Raw genomic sequence first — 25,422 nt, 5'->3', positions numbered from 1 at the left:
TTCTCTCCAGGAGTGGATACGAGTATAGCGATGTAGCGGCTAAAGCTGTTCTCTCCAGGAGTGGATACGAGTATAGCTATGTAGCGGCTAAAGCTGTTCTCTCCAGGAGTGGATATGAGTATAGCGATGTAGCGGCTAAAGCTGTTCTCTCCAGGAGTGGATACGAGTATAGCTATGTAGCGGCTAAAGCTGTTCTCTCCAGGAGTGGATACGAGTATAGCGATGTAGCGGCTAAAGCTGTTCTCTCCAGGAGTGGATACGAGTATAGCGATGTAGAGGCTAAAGCTGTTCTCTCCAGGAGTGGATACGAGTATAGCGATGTAGCGGCTAAAGCTGTTCTCTCCAGGAGTGGATACGAGTATAGCGATGTAGCGGCTAAAGCTGTTCTCTCCAGGAGTGGATACGAGTATAGCGATGTAGCGGCTAAAGCTGTTCTCTCCAGGAGTGGATACGAGTATAGCGATGTAGCGGCTAAAGCTGTTCTCTCCAGGAGTGGATACGAGTATAGCGATGTAGCGGCTAAAGCTGTTCTCTCCAGGAGTGGATACGAGTATAGCGATGTAGCGGCTAAAGCTGTTCTCTCCAGGAGTGGATACGAGTATAGCGATGTAGCGGCTAAAGCTGTTCTCTCCAGGAGTGGATACGAGTATAGCTATGTAGCGGCTAAAGCTGTTCTCTCCAGGAGTGGATACGAGTATAGCGATGTAGCGGCTAAAGCTGTTCTCTCCAGGAGTGGATACGAGTATAGCGATGTAGAGGCTAAAGCTGTTCTCTCCAGGAGTGGATACGAGTATAGCGATGTAGCGGCTAAAGCTGTTCTCTCCAGGAGTGGATACGAGTATAGCGATGTAGCGGCTAAAGCTGTTCTCTCCAGGAGTGGATACGAGTATAGCGATGTAGCGGCTAAAGCTGTTCTCTCCAGGAGTGGATACGAGTATAGCGATGTAGCGGCTAAAGCTGTTCTCTCCAGGAGTGGATATGAGTATAGCGATGTAGCGGCTAAAGCTGTTCTCTCCAGGAGTGGATACAAGTATAGCGATGTAGCGGCTAAAGCTGTTCTCTCCAGGAGTGGATACGAGTATAGCTATGTAGCGGCTAAAGCTGTTCTCTCCAGGAGTGGATACGAGTATAGCGATGTAGCGGCTAACGCTATTCTCTCCAGGAGTGGATATGAGTATAGCGATGTAGCGGCTAAAGCTGTTCTCTCCAGGAGTGGATACGAGTATAGCTATGTAGCGGCTAAAGCTGTTCTCTCCAGGAGTGGATACGAGTATAGCGATGTAGCGGCTAAAGCTGTTCTCTCCAGGAGTGGATACGAGTATAGCGATGTAGCGGCTAAAGCTGTTCTCTCCAGGAGTGGATACGAGTATAGCGATGTAGCGGCTAAAGCTGTTCTCTCCAGGAGTGGATACGAGTATAGCGATGTAGCGGCTAAAGCTGTTCTCTCCAGGAGTGGATACGAGTATAGCGATGTAGCGGCTAAAGCTGTTCTCTCCAGGAGTGGATACGAGTATAGCGATGTAGCGGCTAAAGCTGTTCTCTCCAGGAGTGGATACGAGTATAGCTATGTAGCGGCTAAAGCTGTTCTCTCCAGGAGTGGATATGAGTATAGCGATGTAGCGGCTAAAGCTGTTCTCTCCAGGAGTGGATACGAGTATAGCTATGTAGCGGCTAAAGCTGTTCTCTCCAGGAGTGGATACGAGTATAGCGATGTAGCGGCTAAAGCTGTTCTCTCCAGGAGTGGATACGAGTATAGCGATGTAGCGGCTAAAGCTGTTCTCTCCAGGAGTGGATACGAGTATAGCGATGTAGAGGCTAAAGCTGTTCTCTCCAGGAGTGGATACGAGTATAGCGATGTAGCGGCTAAAGCTGTTCTCTCCAGGAGTGGATACGAGTATAGCGATGTAGCGGCTAAAGCTGTTCTCTCCAGGAGTGGATACGAGTATAGCGATGTAGCGGCTAAAGCTGTTCTCTCCAGGAGTGGATACGAGTATAGCGATGTAGCGGCTAAAGCTGTTCTCTCCAGGAGTGCAGGACATAGCAGTATCAACATGTCATCTCCAGGCTAGAGAGATGTTGTTAAAGGGTTAAATGGTTGGCTGGCTACCCATCCACATCGCTACGGCCAAACGCTAAACTAGGAATCAGAGGACCGACTGGGACGGGTTTGGATAGTCGAGTAGGAGGACTCTACTCTAAGAGACTGATATAGAGGACTCTACTCTAAAAAGAGACTGATATAGAGGACTCTACTCTAAAAAGAGACTGATATAGAGGACTCTACTCTAAAAAGAGACTGATATAGAGGACTCTACTCTAAAAAGAGACTGATATAGAACTCTACTCTAAAAAGAGACTGATATAGGACTCTACTCTAAAAGAGACTGATATAGAGGACTCTACTCTAAAAAGAGACTGATATAGAGGACTCTACTCTAAAAAGAGACTGATATAGAGGACTCTACTCTAAAAAGAGACTGATATAGGACTCTACTCTAAAAAGAGACTGATATAGAGGACTCTACTCTAAAAAGAGACTGATATAGAGGACTCTACTCTAAAAGAGACTGATAGAGGGCTCTACTCTAAGATAATGATATAGAGGACTACTCTAAAAAGAGAGATTGAGAAGGAGAACATCAGGGTGGGAGGAAGGGGAGGATAGTCTCATGGATTAGCCGCTAACTAGTAACGATGATTTCTGACGTGTCTCATCATGGTAGGCCAACTCCAGTCATTAAGAAGACATTGCAGTTTTCAATGCAGCTGGTTTCAATGCGAAGACGTTATGGACGTCCATCATAACGTTCTGAACATCCTGAATACTCATCACCAACGGTTGTACGGAGTGTTCAGAGGCTGGCGTTCAAATTCAGGAATGTTTCACCTCTTAGCAAAAATTGCATTATACTGTATATCAGCATTATAATAGTTGACTTAAAATGATGGGTTTTGAATTACACAGAAACCAAAGAAAAAGCATGCAGGTCAGTTTTACCCATTTAAATGATAAGCCCAGTCAATCACATCATTAATAACATTAACCATGACTACACACACATACATACAGTGGGGTACATTTCTTAATTAGACTTACATGAGACTGGAGTTAGGTCCACGGGGGGTACAGAGAGAGGAGGAGAGAGGGGGAGGGGGAGAGGGAGTGAGGGGAGGGTAAGGGGAGGGGAGGGAGGGAGGGAGGGAGGGAGGGAGGGAGGGAGGGAGGGAGGGAGGGAGGGAGGGAGGGAGAGGGAGGGGACGGAAGGGTAAGGTGAGGGGAGGAAGGGAGGGAGGGAGGGGAGGGAGGGAGGGAGGGAGAAGGACAGTGAGAGGGAGGGAAAGGAGAGGGGGATGGTGAGAGGGAGGGAAGGGAGAGAACATACATAAGGTTAACGGCGGTACGGTGGCTGTGTAGGGTCTAACAGAACTAAACAGCAGGTCTGGGTCCAGGGTAGTACGGTGGCTGTGTAGGGTCAAACAGAACTAAACAGCAGGTCTGGGGTCCAGGGTAGTACGGTGGCTGTGTAGGGTCAAACAGAACTAAACAGCAGGTCTGGGTCCAGGGTAGTACGGTGGCTGTGTAGGGTCAAACAGAACTAAACAGCAGGTCTGGGTCCAGGGTAGTACGGTGGCTGTGTAGGGTCTAACAGAACTAAACAGCAGGTCTGGGTCCAGGGTAGGGAGGTTATATACACTAATGCCACCATTACTAGCAGTTAGACACACAGAACAGTCGATTTAATCCTGTTAAGACAGAAAGGCTTACCCCACATTTACACAACCCACACAGCGAATACATGGTTAAATAGACCAACTCTTCAGCTAACAGTTAGATACACACTCCAGTTAAAATGTTAACACACAGGTCTTCATGCTTAAGTTCACATATATGCTAGGGCTGCAGACAGACAGGACAGGACAACACTACCCTGACCACAGATTTGATATGTTAGTGAAAATAACGCTCTGTCTGGCGTGCACGTTGAGTAGTGCATAGTTTATCAGCAAGGCAGCGCCGCTCAGACACCTTGGTCAGCCATGTCAAGCCAAGTCCCCAGAGCCCCAAGTCCCCAGAGCCCCAAGTCCCCAGAGCCCCAAGTCCCCAGAGCCCCAAGTCCCCAGAGCCCCAAGTCCCCAGAGCCCCAAGAGCACCAAGTCCCCAGAGCCCCCAGAGCCCCAAGTCCCCAGAGCCCCAAGCACCCAGAGCCCCAAGCACCCAGAGCCCCAAGTCCCCAGAGCCCCAAGCACCCAGAGCCCCAAGTCCCCAGAGCCCCAAGTCCCCAAGTCCCCAGAGCCCCAAGTCCCCAGAGCCCCAAGCACCCAGAGCCCCAAGTCCCCAGAGCCCCAAGCACCCAGAGCCCCAAGTCCCCAGAGCCCCAAGTCCCCAGAGCCCCAAGCACCCAGAGCCCCAAGTCCCCAGAGCCCCAAGTCCCCAGAGCACCAAGCATCCAGAGCCCCAAGTCCCCAAGTCCCCAGAGCCCCAAGTCCCCAGAGCCCCAAGTCCCCAGAGCCCCAAGCACCCAGAGCCCCAAGTACCCAGAGCCCCAAGCACCCAGAGCCCCAAGAGCCCCAAGTACCCAGAGCCCCAAGCACCCAGAGCCCCAAGTCCCCAGAGCCCCAAGAGCCCCAAGCACCCAGAGCCCCAAGCACCCAGAGCCCCAAGCACCCAGGACTAGGGTTGCAAAATTCTGGTAACTTTTCCAAAATTCCCTGGTTGTCCCCGGTTGGGGGATTACTGGATTTCCTGCCGGGATTTCTGAAAAACCGGTGAATTTTGGAAAAGTTAACAGATCCCACCCAAAACCCCCAGGCAACAGAGTGAAGAAGCTCAGCCACAGGACTGGTGGAGCAGAAGAGACAGGAAGAGACAGGAAGAGACAGGAAGAGACAGGAAGAGACAGGAAGAGACAGGAAGAGACAGAGAGAGACAGGAAGAGATAGGAAGAGACAGGAAGAGACAGGGAGAGACAGGGAGAGAAAAGGAAGAGAAAAGGAAGAGACAGGGAGAGACAGGAAGAGACAGGATGAGAAAAGGAAGAGACAGGAAGAGACAGGAAGAGACAGGAAGAGACAGGGAGAGACAGGAAGAGAAAAGGAAGAGACAGGAAGAGACAGGAAGAGACAGGAAGAGACAGGAAGAGACAGGAAGAGAAAAGGAAGAGAAAAGGAAGAGACAGGAAGAGAAAAGGAAGAGACAGGAAGAGACAGGAAGAGACAGGAAGAGACAGGGAGAGACAGGGAGAGACAGGGAGAGACAGGAAGAGAAAAGGAAGAGAAAAGGAAGAGAAAAGGAAGAGACAGGAAGAGAAAAGGAAGAGACAGGAAGAGACAGGAAGAGACAGGAAGAGACAGGGAGAGACAGGGAGAGACAGGGAGAGACAGGAAGAGACAGGAAGAGACAGGAAGAGACAGGGAGAGACAGGGAGAGACAGGAAGAGAAAAGGAAGAGACAGGAAGAGACAGGAAGAGACAGGGAGAGAAAAGGAAGAGAAAAGGAAGAGACAGGAAGAGACAGGAAGAGACAGGGAGAGACAGGGAGAGACAGGGAGAGACAGGAAGAGACAGGAAGAGACAGGAAGAGACAGGAAGAGACAGGAAGAGACAGGGAGAGACGGGAAGAGACAGGAAGAGACAGGAAGAGAAAAGGAAGAGACAGGAAGAGAAAAGGAAGAGAAAAGTAAGAGACAGGGAGAGACAGGAAGAGACAGGGAGAGACGGGAAGAGACAGGAAGAGACAGGAAGAGAAAAGGAAGAGACAGGAAGAGAAAAGGAAGAGAAAAGTAAGAGACAGGGAGAGACAGGAAGAGACAGGGAGAGACGGGAAGAGACAGGAAGAGACAGGAAGAGAAAAGGAAGAGACAGGAAGAGACAGGGAGAGAAAAGGAAGAGACAAGGAAGAGACAGGAAGAGAAAAGGAAGAGACAGGAAGAGAAAAGGAAGAGACAAGGAAGAGACAGGAAGAGACAGGAAGAGAAAAGGAAGAGACAGGAAGAGAAAAGGAAGAGACAAGGAAGAGACAGGAAGAGACAGGAAGAGAAAAGGAAGAGACAGGAAGAGAAAAGGAAGAGACAAGGAAGAGACAGGAAGAGACAGGAAGAGAAAAGGAAGAGACAGGAAGAGACAGGGAGAGACGGGAAGAGACAGGAAGAGACAGGAAGAGAAAAGGAAGAGACAGGAAGAGAAAAGGAAGAGACAAGGAAGAGACAGGGAGAGACAGGAAGAGACAGGAAGAGAAAAGGAAGAGACAGGAAGAGAAAAGGAAGAGACAGGAAGAGACAGGAAGACAACTAGTACAGAACAGTGAGAACATTAAAGCAGAATAGGTGTGTCTGTCACATTACCCTAATAATAACCACTACTACCATCATCATGGACAACCATGGACAGACAGACAGACACAGAGCAGTGTGTTGTTGACAGTATTAGTGTTACCTGGTTAGACAGGATCACATACAGGACAGTCAGTTGAGACTATACAGACAGACAGACGGACAGCCGGACCGACAGAGGAGGAGGAATAGCAGCTGGCCATCGCAGAGGTTACAGCCCCTAGTAGCGCTGTGTGTGTGTGTGTGTGTATATGCGTGTGTGTGTGTGTGTGTGTATATGCGTGTGTGTGTGTGTGTCTGTGTGTGTGTCTGTGTGTGTGTCTGTGTGTGTGTGTATATGCGTGTGAGACTCACCCTTGTAGACGTTCAGTGTGATGGTTCTGACTGCGATGCGGACCATGCTCTCTGGGTGGTTGAAGAACTTAATGGCCTCCGTGTACAGGGCAAAATCATTAGTGTGCTGTGTGTGGGAGACAGAGAGGGGGCGCCAGTGAGCTCAGCACCGCACCACTGGGGTACACAGAGAGACCACACTACCAGAGAGACTCCTAGCCCCTTACCCCCTACCTCCTAGGGGACTAGGCCCTTACCCCTACCCACTAGGGGACTAGCCCCTTACCCACTAGGGGACTAGCCCCTTACCCCCTACCTCCTAGGGGACTAGCCCCTTACCCCCTACCTCCTAGGGGACTAGCCCCTTACCCCCTACCTCCTAGGGGACTAGGCCCTTACCCCTACCCCCTACGGGACTAGCCCCTTACCCCCTACCTCCTAGGGGACTAGCCCCTTACCCCCTACCTCATAGGGGACTAGCCCCTTACCCCCTACCTCCTAGGGGACTAGCCCCTTACCCCCTACGGGACTAGGCCCTTACCCCCTAGGGGACTAGGCCCTTACCCCCTACCTCCTAAGGGACTAGGCCCTTACCCCCTACCTCCTAGGGGACTTACCCCCTACCTCCTAGGGGACTTACCCCCTACCTCCTAGGGGACTAGGCCCTTACCCCCTACCTCCTAGGGGACTAGGCCCTTACCCCCTACCTCCTAGGGGACTAGGTCCTTACCCCCTACCTCCTAGGGGACTTACCCCCTACCTCCTAGGGGACTAGGCCCTTACCCCCTACCTCCTAGGGGACTTAACCCATACCTCCTAGGGGACTTAACCCATACCTCCTAGGGGACTTAACCCATACCTCCTAGGGGACTTAACCCATACCTCCTAGGGGACTTATCCCCTACCTCCTAGGGGACTTAACCCATACCTCCTAGGGGACTTAACCCATACCTCCTAGGGGACTTACCCCCTACCTCCTAGGGGACTAGGCCCTTACCCCCTACCTCCTAGGGGACTTAACCCATACCTCCTAGGGGACTTAACCCATACCTCCTAGGGGACTTATCCCCTACCTCCTAGGGGACTTAACCCATACCTCCTAGGGGACTTATCCCCTACCTCCTAGGGGACTTAACCCATACCTCCTAGGGGACTAGGCCCTTACCCCCTACCTCCTAGGGGACTTAACCCATACCTCCTAGGGGACTTAACCCATACCTCCTAGGGGACTTAACCCATACCTCCTAGGGGACTTATCCCCTACCTCCTAGGGGACTTATCCCCTACCTCCTAGGGGACTTAACCCATACCTCCTAGGGGACTTATCCCCTACCTCCTAGGGGACTAGGCCTATTCCCTATATTGTGCACTATACAACGTGCTGTAGTTAGTTACAGGGCAACGTGCTGTAGTTAGTTACAGGGCAACGTGCTGTAGTTAGTTACAGGGCAACGTGCTGTAGTTAGTTACAGGGCAACGTGCTGTAGTTAGTTACAGGGCAACGTGCTGTAGTTAGTTACAGGGCAACGTGCTGTAGTTAGTTACAGGGCAACGTGCTGTAGTTAGTTACAGGGCAACGTGCTGTAGTTAGTTACAGGGCAACGTGCTGTAGTTAGCTACAGGGCAACGTGCTGTAGTTAGTTACAGGGCAACGTGCTGTAGTTAGCTACAGGGCAACGTGCTGTAGTTAGTTACAGGGCAACGTGCTGTAGTTAGTTACAGGGCAACGTGCTGTAGTTAGTTACAGGGCAACGTGCTGTAGTTAGTTACAGGGCAACGTGCTGTAGTTAGTTACAGGGCAACGTGCTGTAGTTAGTTACAGGGCAACGTGCTGTAGTTAGCTACAGGGCAACGTGCTGTAGTTAGCTACAGGGCAACGTGCTGTAGTTAGCTACAGGGCAACGTGCTGTAGTTAGTTACAGGGCAACGTGCTGTAGTTAGCTACAGGGCAACGTGCTGTAGTTAGTTACAGGGCAACGTGCTGTAGTTAGTTACAGGGCAACGTGCTGTAGTTAGTTACAGGGCAACGTGCTGTAGTTAGTTACAGGGCAACGTGCTGTAGTTAGCTACAGGGCAACGTGCTGTAGTTAGCTACAGGGCAACGTGCTGTAGTTAGTTACAGGGCAACGTGCTGTAGTTAGTTACAGGGCAACGTGCTGTAGTTAGTTACAGGGCAACGTGCTGTAGTTAGTTACAGGGCAACGTGCTGTAGTTAGCTACAGGGCAACGTGCTGTAGTTAGCTACAGGGCAACGTGCTGTAGTTAGTTACAGGGCAACGTGCTGTAGTTAGCTACAGGGCAACGTGCTGTAGTTAGCTACAGGGCAACGTGCTGTAGTTAGTTACAGGGCAACGTGCTGTAGTTAGCTACAGGGCAACGTGCTGTAGTTAGTTACAGGGCAACGTGCTGTAGTTAGTTACAGGGCAACGTGCTGTAGTTAGTTACAGGGCAACGCGTGCTGTAGTTAGCTACAGGGCAACGTGCTGTAGTTAGTTACAGGGCAACGTGCTGTAGTTAGTTACAGGGCAACGTGCTGTAGTTAGCTACAGGGCAACGTGCTGTAGTTAGTTACAGGGCAACGTGCTGTAGTTAGCTACAGGGCAACGTGCTGTAGTTAGTTACAGGGCAACGGTGCTGTAGTTAGTTACAGGGCAACGTGCTGTAGTTAGTTACAGGGCAACGTGCTGTAGTTAGCTACAGGGCAACGTGCTGTAGTTAGTTACAGGGCAACGTGCTGTAGTTAGCTACAGGGCAACGTGCTGTAGTTAGTTACAGGGCAACGTGCTGTAGTTAGTTACAGGGCAACGTGCTGTAGTTAGTTACAGGGCAACGTGCTGTAGTTAGCTACAGGGCAACGTGCTGTAGTTAGTTACAGGGCAACGTGCTGTAGTTAGTTACAGGGCAACGTGCTGTAGTTAGCTACAGGGCAACGTGCTGTAGTTAGTTACAGGGCAACGCTGCTGTAGTTAGCTACAGGGCAACGTGCTGTAGTTAGTTACAGGGCAACGTGCTGTAGTTAGTTACAGGGCAACGTGCTGTAGTTAGTTACAGGGCAACGTGCTGTAGTTAGTTACAGGGCAACGTGCTGTAGTTAGTTACAGGGCAACGTGCTGTAGTTAGTTACAGGGCAACGTGCTGTAGTTAGCTACAGGGCAACGTGCTGTAGTTAGTTACAGGGCAACGTGCTGTAGTTAGTTACAGGGCAACGTGCTGTAGTTAGTTACAGGGCAACATGCTGTAGTTAGCTACAGGGCAACGTGCTGTAGTTAGTTACAGGGCAACGTGCTGTAGTTAGCTACAGGGCAACGTGCTGTAGTTAGTTACAGGGCAACGTGCTGTAGTTAGTTACAGGGCAACGTGCTGTAGTTAGCTACAGGGCAACGTGCTGTAGTTAGTTACAGGGCAACGTGCTGTAGTTAGCTACAGGGCAACGTGCTGTAGTTAGTTATAGGGCAACGTGCTGTAGTTAGTTATAGGGCAACATTTTGTAGTTATTAATAGGGCAACCCTTTCTAATTCTAATAGCACTTTAGATTCCCAGAACTCCAGATTCCTGGAATCACGATGGAATAAGCAGGAAATCTGGAATCTGCTTCAACGTACTGTAGTGACTTAATAAGGGTGGATTGAAAGTGTTAAGTTTCGCAGGCCTTAGGTGGCAGGTTGTTATAGCAGGTCTACAGGCGGCTGATCTCTGTCTCTCTGGGGGGTGTGTCCCTCCACCCAGCTCTCCCTCATTCCCTGAGACCTCCAGCCAATCACAGCCAGGGTCATAGGTCAAATGTCAGGGGTCAGCTAGAGAGGTCACAGGGAACAGAGGAGTATTAGCCCAATTCCAAGGCTGCAGCCCAATTATACACTTTCTCCCAAAAGTTTACACTTGCCCACTTCCCATCATGCACTTAACAACGGTGGAAACTCCAGCCAATGCTTCCACCAATCCAATGCTTTTAAATCCATGACGGGCGAATGTTCAAGTGCACGGTACAGGAAGAAAAGGGGGAATCAGGCTAAGAGGGGCTACCATTGACAGTACACCAATAACTTTTCCCCATACACAGAAGCCAAAGACGAGGTCTAGTGCTGAAACAAAGGTCAAAAGGTCAAGGGTCGTGTCCCAAAGGTCCCCTTGCTCCCTGTATGGGGCGGCAGGTAGCTTAGTGGTTAAGAGCGTTGTGCCCAGTAACCGAAAGGTCGCTGGTTCTAATCCCCCCGAGCCGACTAGGTTGAAAAATCTGTCGATGTGCCCTTGAGCAAGGCACTTAACCCTAATTGCTCCTGTAAGTGGCTGTGGATAAGAGCATCTGCTAAATGACTAAAAAATGTTTTAAAAAATGTATATAGGGCAGTACATTTTACATTTCTGTAATTTAGCAGACGCTCTTATCCACAGCCACTTACAGTAGTGAGTGCATACATTTCCATACTTTTTCGTACTGTTCCCCCGTGGGAATCGAACCCACAACCCTGGCGTTGCAAGCGACACGCTCTACCAACTGAGTCAGGTTTGGGGGGGGGATGCATACAGACTGAGGTAATGTAGTTAAACACTGGTCTACCAACTGAGTCAGGTTTGGGGGGGGGATGCATACAGACTGAGGTAATGTAGTTAAACACTGGTCTACCAACTGAGTCAGGTTTGGGGGGGATGCATACAGACTGAGGTAATGTAGTTAAACACTGGTCTACCAACTGAGTCAGGTTTGGGGGGGGATGCATACAGACTGAGGTAATGTAGTTAAACACTGGTCTACCAACTGAGTCAGGTTTGGGGGGGATGCATACAGACTGAGGTAATGTAGTTAAACACTGGTCTACCAACTGAGTCAGGTTTGGGGGGATGCATACAGACTGAGGTAATGTAGTTAAACACTGGTCTACCAACTGAGTCAGGTTTGGGGGGGATGCATACAGACTGAGGTAATGTAGTTAAACACTGGTCTACCAACTGAGTCAGGTTTGGGGGGATGCATACAGACTGAGGTAATGTAGTTAAACACTGGTCTACCAACTGAGTCAGGTTTGGGGGGATGCATACAGACTGAGGTAATGTAGTTAAACACTGGTCTACCAACTGAGTCAGGTTTGGGGGGATGCATACAGACTGAGGTAATGTAGTTAAACACTGGTCTACCAACTGAGTCAGGTTTGGGGGGATGCATACAGACTGAGGTAATGTAGTTAAACACTGGTCTACCAACTGAGTCAGGTTTGGGGGGATGCATACAGACTGAGGTAATGTAGTTAAACACTGGTCTACCAACTGAGTCAGGTTTGGGGGGATGCATACAGACTGAGGTAATGTAGTTAAACACTGGTCTACCAACTGAGTCAGGTTTGGGGGGGATGCATACAGACTGAGGTAATGTAGTTAAACACTGGTCTACCAACTGAGTCAGGTTTGGGGGATGCATACAGACTGAGGTAATGTAGTTAAACACTGGTCTACCAACTGAGTCAGGTTTGGGGGGGATGCATACAGACTGAGGTAATGTAGTTAAACACTGGTCTACCAACTAGAGTCAGGTTTGGGGGGGATGCATACAGACTGAGGTAATGTAGTTAAACACTGGTCTACCAACTGAGTCAGGTTTGGGGGGGATGCATACAGACTGAGGTAATGTAGTTAAACACTGGTCTACCAACTGAGTCAGGTTTGGGGGGATACATACAGACTGAGGTAATGTAGTTAAACACTGGTCTACCAACTGAGTCAGGTTTGGGGGGGATGCATACAGACTGAGGTAATGTAGTTAAACACTGGTCTACCAACTGAGTCAGGTTTGGGGGGGATGCATACAGACTGAGGTAATGTAGTTAAACACTGGTCTACCAACTGAGTCAGGTTTGGGGGGGATGCATACAGACTGAGGTAATGTAGTTAAACACTGGTCTACCAACTAGAGTCAGGTTTGAGGGGGATGCATACAGACTGAGGTAATGTAGTTAAACACTGGTCTACCAACTGAGTCAGGTTTGGGGGGGATGCATACAGACTGAGGTAATGTAGTAAATCACGTCAGTTCTATTCATTTTATTTCTATCTGTACCGTTTGGAATGTTTCACACCACTGAGTGAACACACCCTGGTTCTGACAACAGGAAACCACTGTTGGGTACACAGGAAGTTAGCGTCACTGAGGCGATAGGTTAGGTTGCCATAGAGACGAGAAGAGCGCTGTTAAGAGTTGAGTCCGGAGAACTAACCAGCCGGTCGGAATGCTTATAGAGACACGTGTAACTTCATAAAAAAATTCCAAGCTGTAAAAAGGTTAAAACTTTGAAATGTTAAAAGAGTTAAAAGATGAAGGTTTGGAGGGATTACATTTACATTTACATTTTAGTCATTTAGCAGACGCTCTTATCCAGAGCGACTTACAGTTAGTGAATGCATACGTCATTATTATTATTATTTATTTTTTCATACTGGACCCCCGTGGGAATCGAACCGACAACCCTGGCGTTGCAAACACCATGCTCTACCAACTGAGCTACATCCCTGCCGGCCATTCCCTCCCCCTACCCTGGACGACGCTGGGCCAATTGTGCGCCGTCCCCATGGGTCTCCCGGTCGCGGCCGGCTACGACAGAGCCTGGATTCGAACCAGGATCTCTAGTGGCACAGCTAGAGACTGCGATGCAGTGCCTTAGACCACTGCGCCACTCGGGAGCATGGTAGGGATGGTAAGGCTCCTCTTCAACCTCACAGTACAGAACAGACAGGCTACTGTTGCTTGGTGTGTCCAGAACGGCACCCCATTCCCTATATAGTGCATCTGGGCCACAGGGCTCTGGTGGAAAGCAGGGCACCGTGTAGGGAACAGGGTGCCAACTCAGACGCACTCTCAGAGTAAAAACAACCTAACAGCTCAGCAACTCACAGTGCAGTACACAGCTGACTGACTCACTACCTACCTACCGCAGCTGACTGACTCACTACCTACCTACCGCAGCTGACTGACTCACTACCTACCTACCACAGCTGACTGACTCACTACCTACCACAGCTGACTGACTCACTACCTACCTACCGCAGCTGACTGACTCACTACCTACCTACCACAGCTGACTGACTCACTACCTACCTACCACAGCTGACTGACTCACTACCTACCTACCGCAGCTGACTGACTCACTACCTACCTACCGCAGCTGACTGACTCACTACCTACCTACCGCAGCTGACTGACTCACTACCTACCTACCGCAGCTGACTGACTCACTACCTACCTACCGCAGCTGACTGACTCACTACCTACCTACCACAGCTGACTGACTGACTCACTACCTACCTACCGCAGCTGACTGACTCACTACCTACCTACCGCAGCTGACTGACTCACTACCTACCTACCGCAGCTGACTGACTCATTACCTACCTACCGCAGCTGACTGACTCACTACCTACCTACCGCAGCTGACTGACTCACTACCTACCTACCGCAGCTGACTGACTCACTACCTACCTACCACAGCTGACTGACTCACTACCTACCTACCGCAGCTGACTGACTCACTACCTACCTACCGCAGCTGACTGACTCACTACCTACCTACCGCAGCTGACTGACTCACTACCTACCTACCACAGCTGACTGACTCACTACCTACCTACCGCAGCTGACTGACTCACTACCTACCTACCGCAGCTGACTGACTCACTACCTACCACAGCTGACTGACTCACTACCTACCTACCACAGCTGACTGACTCACTACCTACCTACCACAGCTGACTGACTCACTACCTACCTACCGCAGCTGACTGACTCACTACCTACCTACCGCAGCTGACTGACTCACTACCTACCGCAGCTGACTGACTCACTACCTACCTACCACAGCTGACTGACTCACTACCTACCTACCACAGCTGACTGACTCACTACCTACCTACCGCAGCTGACTGACTCACTACCTACCTACCACAGCTGACTGACTCACTACCTACCTACCGCAGCTGACTGACTCACTACCTACCTACCGCAGCTGACTGACTCACTACCTACCTACCGCAGCTGACTGACTCACTACCTACCTACCGCAGCTGACTGACTCACTACCTACCTACCGCAGCTGACTGACTCACTACCTACCTACCGCAGCTGACTGACTCACTACCTACCTACCGCAGCTGACTGACTCACTACCTACCTACCGCAGCTGACTGACTCACTACCTACCTACCACAGCTGACTGACTGACTCACTACCTACCTACCACAGCTGACTGACTCACTACCTACCTACCACAGCTGACTGACTGACTCACTACCTACCTACCGCAGCTGACTGACTCACTCACTACCTACCTACCACAGCTGACTGACTCACTACCTACCACAGCTGACTGACTCACTACCTACCTACCGCAGCTGACTGACTGACTCACTACCTACCTACCGCAGCTGACTGACTCACTCACTACCTACCTACCACAGCTGACTGACTCACTACCTACCACAGCTGACTGACTCACTACCTACCTACCGCAGCTGACTGACTCACTACCTACCTACCACAGCTGACTGACTGACTCACTACCTACCGCAGCTGACTGACTCACTACCTACCACAGCTGACTGACTGACTCACTACCTACCTACCGCAGCTGACTGACTCACTACCTACCTACTGCAGCTGACTGACTCACTACCTACCTACCTACCGCAGCTGACTGACTCACTACCTACCTACCACAGCTGACTGACTCACTACCTACCTACCACAGCTGACTGACTGACTCACTACCTACCTACCACAGCTGACTGACTGACTCACTACCTACCTACCACAGCTGACTGACTGACTCACTACCTACCTACCGCAGCTGACTGACTCACTCACTACCTACCTACCACAGCTGACTGACTCACTACCTACCACAGCTGACTGACTCACTACCTACCTACCGCAGATGACTGACTGACTCACTACCTACCTACCGCAGCTGACTGACTCACTCACTACCTACCTACCACAGCTGACTGACTCACTACCTACCACAGCTGACTGACTCACTACCTACCTACCGCAGCTGACTGACTCACTACCTACCTACCACAGCTGACTGACTGACTCACTACCTACCGCAGCTGACTGACTCACTACCTACCACAGCTGACTGACTGACTCACTACCTACCTACCACAGCTGACTGACTCACTACCTACCTACCACAGCTGACTGACTCACTACCTACCTACCGCAGCTGACTGACTGACTCACTACCTACCTACCACAGCTGACTGACTCACTACCTACCTACCGCAGCTGACTGACTCACTACCTACCTACCGCAGCTGACTGACTCACTACCTACCTACCGCAGCTGACTGACTGACTCACTACCTACCTACCACAGCTGACTGACTCACTACCTACCTACCGCAGCTGACTGACTCACTACCTACCACAGCTGACTGACTCACTACCTACCACAGCTGACTGACTGACTCACTACCTACCACAGCTGACTGACTCACTACCTACCTACCGCAGCTGACTGACTCACTACCTACCTACCGCAGCTGACTGACTCACTACCTACCTACCACAGCTGACTGACTCACTACCTACCTACCACAGCTGACTGACTCACTACCTACCTACCACAGCTGACTGACTCACTACCTACCTACCACAGCTGACTGACTCACTACCTACCTCCCACAGCTGACTGACTCACTACCTACCTACCGCAGCTGACTGACTCACTACCTACCTACCACAGCTGACTGACTCACTACCTACCACAGCTGACTGACTCACTACCTACCTACCGCAGCTGACTGACTCACTACCTACCTACCACAGCTGACTGACTCACTACCTACCTACCACAGCTGACTGACTCACTACCTACCTACCGCAGCTGACTGACTCACTACCTACCTACCGCAGCTGACTGACTCACTACCTACCTACCGCAGCTGACTGACTCACTACCTACCTACCGCAGCTGACTGACTCACTACCTACCTACCGCAGCTGACTGACTCACTACCTACCTACCACAGCTGACTGACTGACTCACTACCTACCTACCGCAGCTGACTGACTCACTACCTACCTACCGCAGCTGACTGACTCACTACCTACCTACCGCAGCTGACTGACTCATTACCTACCTACCGCAGCTGACTGACTCACTACCTACCTACCGCAGCTGACTGACTCACTACCTACCTACCGCAGCTGACTGACTCACTACCTACCTACCACAGCTGACTGACTCACTACCTACCTACCGCAGCTGACTGACTCACTACCTACCTACCGCAGCTGACTGACTCACTACCTACCTACCGCAGCTGACTGACTCACTACCTACCTACCACAGCTGACTGACTCACTACCTACCTACCGCAGCTGACTGACTCACTACCTACCTACCGCAGCTGACTGACTCACTACCTACCACAGCTGACTGACTCACTACCTACCTACCACAGCTGACTGACTCACTACCTACCTACCACAGCTGACTGACTCACTACCTACCTACCGCAGCTGACTGACTCACTACCTACCTACCGCAGCTGACTGACTCACTACCTACCGCAGCTGACTGACTCACTACCTACCTACCACAGCTGACTGACTCACTACCTACCTACCACAGCTGACTGACTCACTACCTACCTACCGCAGCTGACTGACTCACTACCTACCTACCACAGCTGACTGACTCACTACCTACCTACCGCAGCTGACTGACTCACTACCTACCTACCGCAGCTGACTGACTCACTACCTACCTACCGCAGCTGACTGACTCACTACCTACCTACCGCAGCTGACTGACTCACTACCTACCTACCGCAGCTGACTGACTCACTACTTACCTACCGCAGCTGACTGACTCACTACCTACCTACCGCAGCTGACTGACTCACTACCTACCTACCGCAGCCGACTGACTCACTACCTACCTACCACAGCTGACTGACTGACTCACTACCTACCTACCACAGCTGACTGACTCACTACCTACCTACCACAGCTGACTGACTGACTCACTACCTACCTACCGCAGCTGACTGACTCACTCACTACCTACCTACCACAGCTGACTGACTCACTACCTACCACAGCTGACTGACTCACTACCTACCTACCGCAGCTGACTGACTGACTCACTACCTACCTACCGCAGCTGACTGACTCACTCACTACCTACCTACCACAGCTGACTGACTCACTACCTACCACAGCTGACTGACTCACTACCTACCTACCGCAGCTGACTGACTCACTACCTACCTACCACAGCTGACTGACTGACTCACTACCTACCGCAGCTGACTGACTCACTACCTACCACAGCTGACTGACTGACTCACTACCTACCTACCGCAGCTGACTGACTCACTACCTACCTACTGCAGCTGACTGACTCACTACCTACCTACCTACCGCAGCTGACTGACTCACTACCTACCTACCACAGCTGACTGACTCACTACCTACCTACCACAGCTGACTGACTGACTCACTACCTACCTACCACAGCTGACTGACTGACTCACTACCTACCTACCACAGCTGACTGACTGACTCACTACCTACCTACCGCAGCTGACTGACTCACTCACTACCTACCTACCACAGCTGACTGACTCACTACCTACCACAGCTGACTGACTCACTACCTACCTACCGCAGATGACTGACTGACTCACTACCTACCTACCGCAGCTGACTGACTCACTCACTACCTACCTACCACAGCTGACTGACTCACTACCTACCACAGCTGACTGACTCACTACCTACCTACCGCAGCTGACTGACTCACTACCTACCTACCACAGCTGACTGACTGACTCACTACCTACCGCAGCTGACTGACTCACTACCTACCACAGCTGACTGACTGACTCACTACCTACCTACCACAGCTGACTGACTCACTACCTACCTACCACAGCTGACTGACTCACTACCTACCTACCGCAGCTGACTGACTGACTCACTACCTACCTACCACAGCTGACTGACTCACTACCTACCTACCGCAGCTGACTGACTCACTACCTACCTACCGCAGCTGACTGACTCACTACCTACCTACCGCAGCTGACTGACTGACTCACTACCTACCTACCACAGCTGACTGACTCACTACCTACCTACCGCAGCTGACTGACTCACTACCTACCACAGCTGACTGACTCACTACCTACCACAGCTGACTGACTGACTCACTACCTACCACAGCTGACTGACTCACTACCTACCTACCGCAGCTGACTGACTCACTACCTACCTACCGCAGCTGACTGACTCACTACCTACCTACCACAGCTGACTGACTCACTACCTACCTACCACAGCTGACTGACTCACTACCTACCTACCACAGCTGACTGACTCACTACCTACCTACCACAGCTGACTGACTCACTACCTACCTCCCACAGCTGACTGACTCACTACCTACCTACCACAGCTGACTGACTCACTACCTACCTACCACAGCTGACTGACTGACTCACTACCTACCACAGCTGACTGACTGACTCACTACCTACCTACCACAGCTGACTGACTGACTCACTACCTACCTACCACAGCTGACTGACTGACTCACTACCTACCTACCACAGCTGACTGACTACCTACCTACCTACCGCAGCTGACTGACTCACTACCTACCTACCTACCACAGCTGACTGACTCACTACCTACCACAGCTGACTGACTGACTCACTACCTACCTACCACAGCTGACTGACTCACTACCTACCTACCACAGCTGACTGACTCACTACCTACCTACCGCAGCTGACTGACTCACTACCTACCTACCACAGCTGACTGACTCACTACCTACCTACCGCAGCTGACTGACTCACTACCTACCTACCGCAGCTGACTGACTCACTACCTACCTACCGCAGCTGACTGACTGACTCACTACCTACCTACCACAGCTGACTGACTCACTACCTACCTACCGCAGCTGACTGACTCACTACCTACCACAGCTGACTGACTGACTCACTACCTACCACAGCTGACTGACTCACTACCTACCTACCGCAGCTGACTGACTCACTACCTACCTACCGCAGCTGACTGACTCACTACCTACCTACCACAGCTGACTGACTCACTACCTACCTACCACAGCTGACTGACTCACTACCTACCTACCACAGCTGACTGACTCACTACCTACCTCCCACAGCTGACTGACTCACTACCTACCTCCCACAGCTGACTGACTCACTACCTACCTCCCACAGCTGACTGACTCACTACCTACCTACCACAGCTGACTGACTCACTACCTACCTACCACAGCTGACTGACTGACTCACTACCTACCTACCACAGCTGACTGACTGACTCACTACCTACCTACCACAGCTGACTGACTGACTCACTACCTACCTACCACAGCTGACTGACTGACTCACTACCTACCTACCGCAGCTGACTGACTGACTCACTACCTACCTACCGCAGCTGACTGACTCACTACCTACCACAGCTGACTCACTACCTACCGCAGCTGACTGACTGACTCACTACCTACCTACCACAGCTGACTGACTCACTACCTACCTACCACAGCTGACTGACTCACTACCTACCTACCACAGCTGACTGACTGACTCACTACCTACCTACCGCAGCTGACTGACTCACTACCTACCACAGCTGACTCACTACCTACCGCAGCTGACTGACTGACTCACTACCTACCTACCACAGCTGACTGACTCACTACCTACCTACCACAGCTGACTGACTGACTCACTACCTACCTACCGCAGCTGACTGACTCACTACCTACCACAGCTGACTCACTACCTACCGCAGCTGACTGACTGACTCACTACCTACCTCCCACAGCTGACTGACTCACTACCTACCTACCACAGCTGACTGACTGACTGACTCACTACCTACCTACCACAGCTGACTGACTGACTCACTACCTACCTACCACAGCTGACTGAATGACTCACTACCTACCTCCCACAGCTGACTGACTCACTACCTACCTACCACAGCTGACTGACTGACTGACTCACTACCTACCTACCACAGCTGACTGACTGACTCACTACCTACCTACCACAGCTGACTGACTGACTGACTCACTACCTACCTACCACAGCTGACTGACTGACTCACTACCTACCTCCCACAGCTGACTGACTGACTCACTACCTACCTCCCACAGCTGACTGACTGACTCACTACCTACCTACCACAGCTGACTGACTGACTCACTACCTACCTACCACAGCTGACTGACTGACTCACTACCTACCTACCACAGCTGACTGACTGACTCACTACCTACCTACCACAGCTGACTGACTGACTCACTACCTACCTCCCACAGCTAGCTGACTGACTGACTCACTACCTACCTCCCACAGCTGACTGACTGACTGACTCACTACCTACCTCCCACAGCTGACTGACTGACTCACTACCTACCTCCCACAGCTGACTGACTGACTCACTAACTACCTCCCACAGCTGACTGACTGACTCACTAACTACCTCCCACAGCTGACTGACTGACTCACTACCTACCTACCGCAGCTGACTGACTGACTCACTACCTACCTCCCGCAGCTGACTGACTGACTCACTACCTACCTACCACAGCTGACTGACTGACTCACTACCTATCTACCACAGCTGACTGACTGACTCACTACCTACCTACCACAGCTGACTGACTGACTCACTACCTACCTACCACAGCTGACTGACTGACTCACTACCTACCTCCCGCAGCTGACTGACTGACTCACTACCTACCTCCCACAGCTGACTGACTGACTCACTACCTACCTACCACAGCTGACTGACTGACTCACTACCTACCTACCACAGCTGACTGACTGACTCACTACCTACCTACCACAGCTGACTGACTCACTACCTACCTACCACAGCTGACTGACTCACTACCTACCTACCACAGCTGACTGACTCACTACCTACCTACCACAGCTGACTGACTCACTACCTACCTCCCACAGCTGACTGACTCACTACCTACCTACCACAGCTGACTGACTCACTACCTACCTACCACAGCTGACTGACTGACTCACTACCTACCACAGCTGACTGACTGACTCACTACCTACCTACCACAGCTGACTGACTGACTCACTACCTACCTACCACAGCTGACTGACTGACTCACTACCTACCTACCACAGCTGACTGACTACCTACCTACCTACCGCAGCTGACTGACTCACTACCTACCTACCTACCACAGCTGACTGACTCACTACCTACCACAGCTGACTGACTGACTCACTACCTACCTACCACAGCTGACTGACTCACTACCTACCTACCACAGCTGACTGACTCACTACCTACCTACCGCAGCTGACTGACTCACTACCTACCTACCACAGCTGACTGACTCACTACCTACCTACCGCAGCTGACTGACTCACTACCTACCTACCGCAGCTGACTGACTCACTACCTACCTACCGCAGCTGACTGACTGACTCACTACCTACCTACCACAGCTGACTGACTCACTACCTACCACAGCTGACTGACTGACTCACTACCTACCTACCGCAGCTGACTGACTCACTACCTACCACAGCTGACTGACTGACTCACTACCTACCACAGCTGACTGACTCACTACCTACCTACCGCAGCTGACTGACTCACTACCTACCTACCGCAGCTGACTGACTCACTACCTACCTACCACAGCTGACTGACTCACTACCTACCTACCACAGCTGACTGACTCACTACCTACCTACCACAGCTGACTGACTCACTACCTACCTCCCACAGCTGACTGACTCACTACCTACCTCCCACAGCTGACTGACTCACTACCTACCTACCACAGCTGACTGACTCACTACCTACCTACCACAGCTGACTGACTGACTCACTACCTACCACAGCTGACTGACTGACTCACTACCTACCTACCACAGCTGACTGACTGACTCACTACCTACCTACCACAGCTGACTGACTGACTCACTACCTACCTACCGCAGCTGACTGACTGACTCACTACCTACCTACCGCAGCTGACTGACTCACTACCTACCACAGCTGACTCACTACCTACCGCAGCTGACTGACTGACTCACTACCTACCTACCACAGCTGACTGACTCACTACCTACCTACCACAGCTGACTGACTCACTACCTACCTACCACAGCTGACTGACTGACTCACTACCTACCTACCGCAGCTGACTGACTCACTACCTACCACAGCTGACTCACTACCTACCGCAGCTGACTGACTGACTCACTACCTACCTACCACAGCTGACTGACTCACTACCTACCTACCACAGCTGACTGACTGACTCACTACCTACCTACCGCAGCTGACTGACTCACTACCTACCACAGCTGACTCACTACCTACCGCAGCTGACTGACTGACTCACTACCTACCTCCCACAGCTGACTGACTCACTACCTACCTACCACAGCTGACTGACTGACTGACTCACTACCTACCTACCACAGCTGACTGACTGACTCACTACCTACCTACCACAGCTGACTGAATGACTCACTACCTACCTCCCACAGCTGACTGACTCACTACCTACCTACCACAGCTGACTGACTGACTGACTCACTACCTACCTACCACAGCTGACTGACTGACTCACTACCTACCTACCACAGCTGACTGACTGACTGACTCACTACCTACCTACCACAGCTGACTGACTGACTCACTACCTACCTCCCACAGCTGACTGACTGACTCACTACCTACCTCCCACAGCTGACTGACTGACTCACTACCTACCTACCACAGCTGACTGACTGACTCACTACCTACCTACCACAGCTGACTGACTGACTCACTACCTACCTACCACAGCTGACTGACTGACTCACTACCTACCTACCACAGCTGACTGACTGACTCACTACCTACCTCCCACAGCTAGCTGACTGACTGACTCACTACCTACCTCCCACAGCTGACTGACTGACTGACTCACTACCTACCTCCCACAGCTGACTGACTGACTCACTACCTACCTCCCACAGCTGACTGACTGACTCACTAACTACCTCCCACAGCTGACTGACTGACTCACTAACTACCTCCCACAGCTGACTGACTGACTCACTACCTCCCGCAGCTACCCACCCTACCTCCCGCAGCTGACTGACTGACTCACTACCTACCTACCACAGCTGACTGACTGACTCACTACCCTACCACAGCTGACTGACTGACTCACTACCTACCTACCACAGCTGACTGACTGACTCACTACCTACCTACCACAGCTGACTGACTGACTCACTACCTACCTCCCGCAGCTGACTGACTGACTCACTACCTACCTCCCGCAGCTGACTGACTGACTCACTACCTACCTACCACAGCTGACTGACTGACTCACTACCTACCTACCACAGCTGACTGACTGACTCACTACCTACCTACCACAGCTGACTGACTGACTCACTACCTACCTACCACAGCTGACTGACTGACTCACTACCTACCTACCACAGCTGACTGACTGACTCACTACCACCTACCACAGCTGACTGACTGACTCACTACCTACCTCCCGCAGCTGACTGACTGACTCACTACCTACCTACCACAGCTGACTGACTGACTCACTACCTACCTACCACAGCTGACTGACTGACTCACTACCTACCTACCACAGCTGACTGACTGACTCACTACCTACCTCCCGCAGCTGACTGACTGACTCACTACCTACCTACCACAGCTGACTGACTGACTCACTACCTACCTACCACAGCTGACTGACTGACTCACTACCTACCTACCACAGCTGACTGACTGACTCACTACCTACCTACCACAGCTGACTGACTGACTCACTACCTACCTACCACAGCTGACTGACTGACTCACTACCTACCTACCACAGCTGACTGACTGACTCACTACCTACCTACCACAGCTGACTGACTGACTCACTACCTACCTCCCGCAGCTGACTGACTGACTCACTACCTACCTCCCACAGCTGACTGACTGACTCACTACCTACCTACCACAGCTGACTGACTCACTACCTACCTACCACAGCTGACTGACTGACTCACTACCTACCTACCACAGCTGACTGACTGACTCACTACCTACCTACCGCAGCTGACTGACTCACTACCTACCTACCACAGCTGACTGACTCACTACCTACCTACCACAGCTGACTGACTCACTACCTACCTACCACAGCTGACTGACTCACTACCTACCTACCACAGCTGACTGACTCACTACCTACCTACCGCAGCTGACTGACTGACTCACTACTTACCTACCACAGCTGACTGACTCACTACCTACCTACCACAGCTGACTGACTGACTCACTACCTACCTACCACAGCTGACTGACTGACTCACTACCTACCTACCACAGCTGACTGACTCATTAACTACCTACCGCAGTTGACTGACTCACTACCTACCTACCACAGCTGACTGACTCACCACCTACCTACCACAGCTGACTGTCTCACTACCTACCTACCACAGCTGACTGACTCACTACCTACCACAGCTGACTGACTCACTACCTACCTACCACAGCTGACTGACTCACTACCTACCTACCACAGCTTACCTCGTTGTAGAAGAAGTGTACGGTGTGGTTGTTCAGTTTGAGTGACAGGGTCTTGAGGAAGGAGATATAGTACGCCATGATCTCTTCGTCTGAGAAGTCAAACTTGTGAACGATGATGGAGTTGA

The 25,422-nt window shown here is 51.3% G+C and overlaps 1 protein-coding gene across 1 annotated transcript in view; it reads right to left on the bottom strand.

Annotated features, from left to right (window-relative positions):
• Positions 1-25,417, bottom strand: part of LOC121557203 (protein CLEC16A) — a gene marked incomplete at its 5' end in the record, with an annotated part of 117,115 nt that extends 91,698 nt beyond the window's left edge. The window contains 3 exons of the mRNA XM_045217252.1: positions 3,098-3,103; positions 6,684-6,789; positions 25,298-25,417. Coding sequence (XP_045073187.1) covers positions 3,098-3,103; positions 6,684-6,789; positions 25,298-25,417 — 232 coding nt within the window. The remainder of the gene's footprint in view (positions 1-3,097; positions 3,104-6,683; positions 6,790-25,297) is intronic.
• Positions 25,418-25,422: the final 5 nt, after the last annotated feature.

The sequence above is a fragment of the Coregonus clupeaformis genome, unplaced genomic scaffold (assembly GCF_020615455.1).
Source record: "Coregonus clupeaformis isolate EN_2021a unplaced genomic scaffold, ASM2061545v1 scaf0981, whole genome shotgun sequence".
Lineage (NCBI taxonomy): Eukaryota > Metazoa > Chordata > Actinopteri > Salmoniformes > Salmonidae > Coregonus > Coregonus clupeaformis.
The sequence above is the reverse complement of the archived record's forward strand: the minus strand, read 5'-3'. Positions and strand labels throughout refer to the sequence as shown.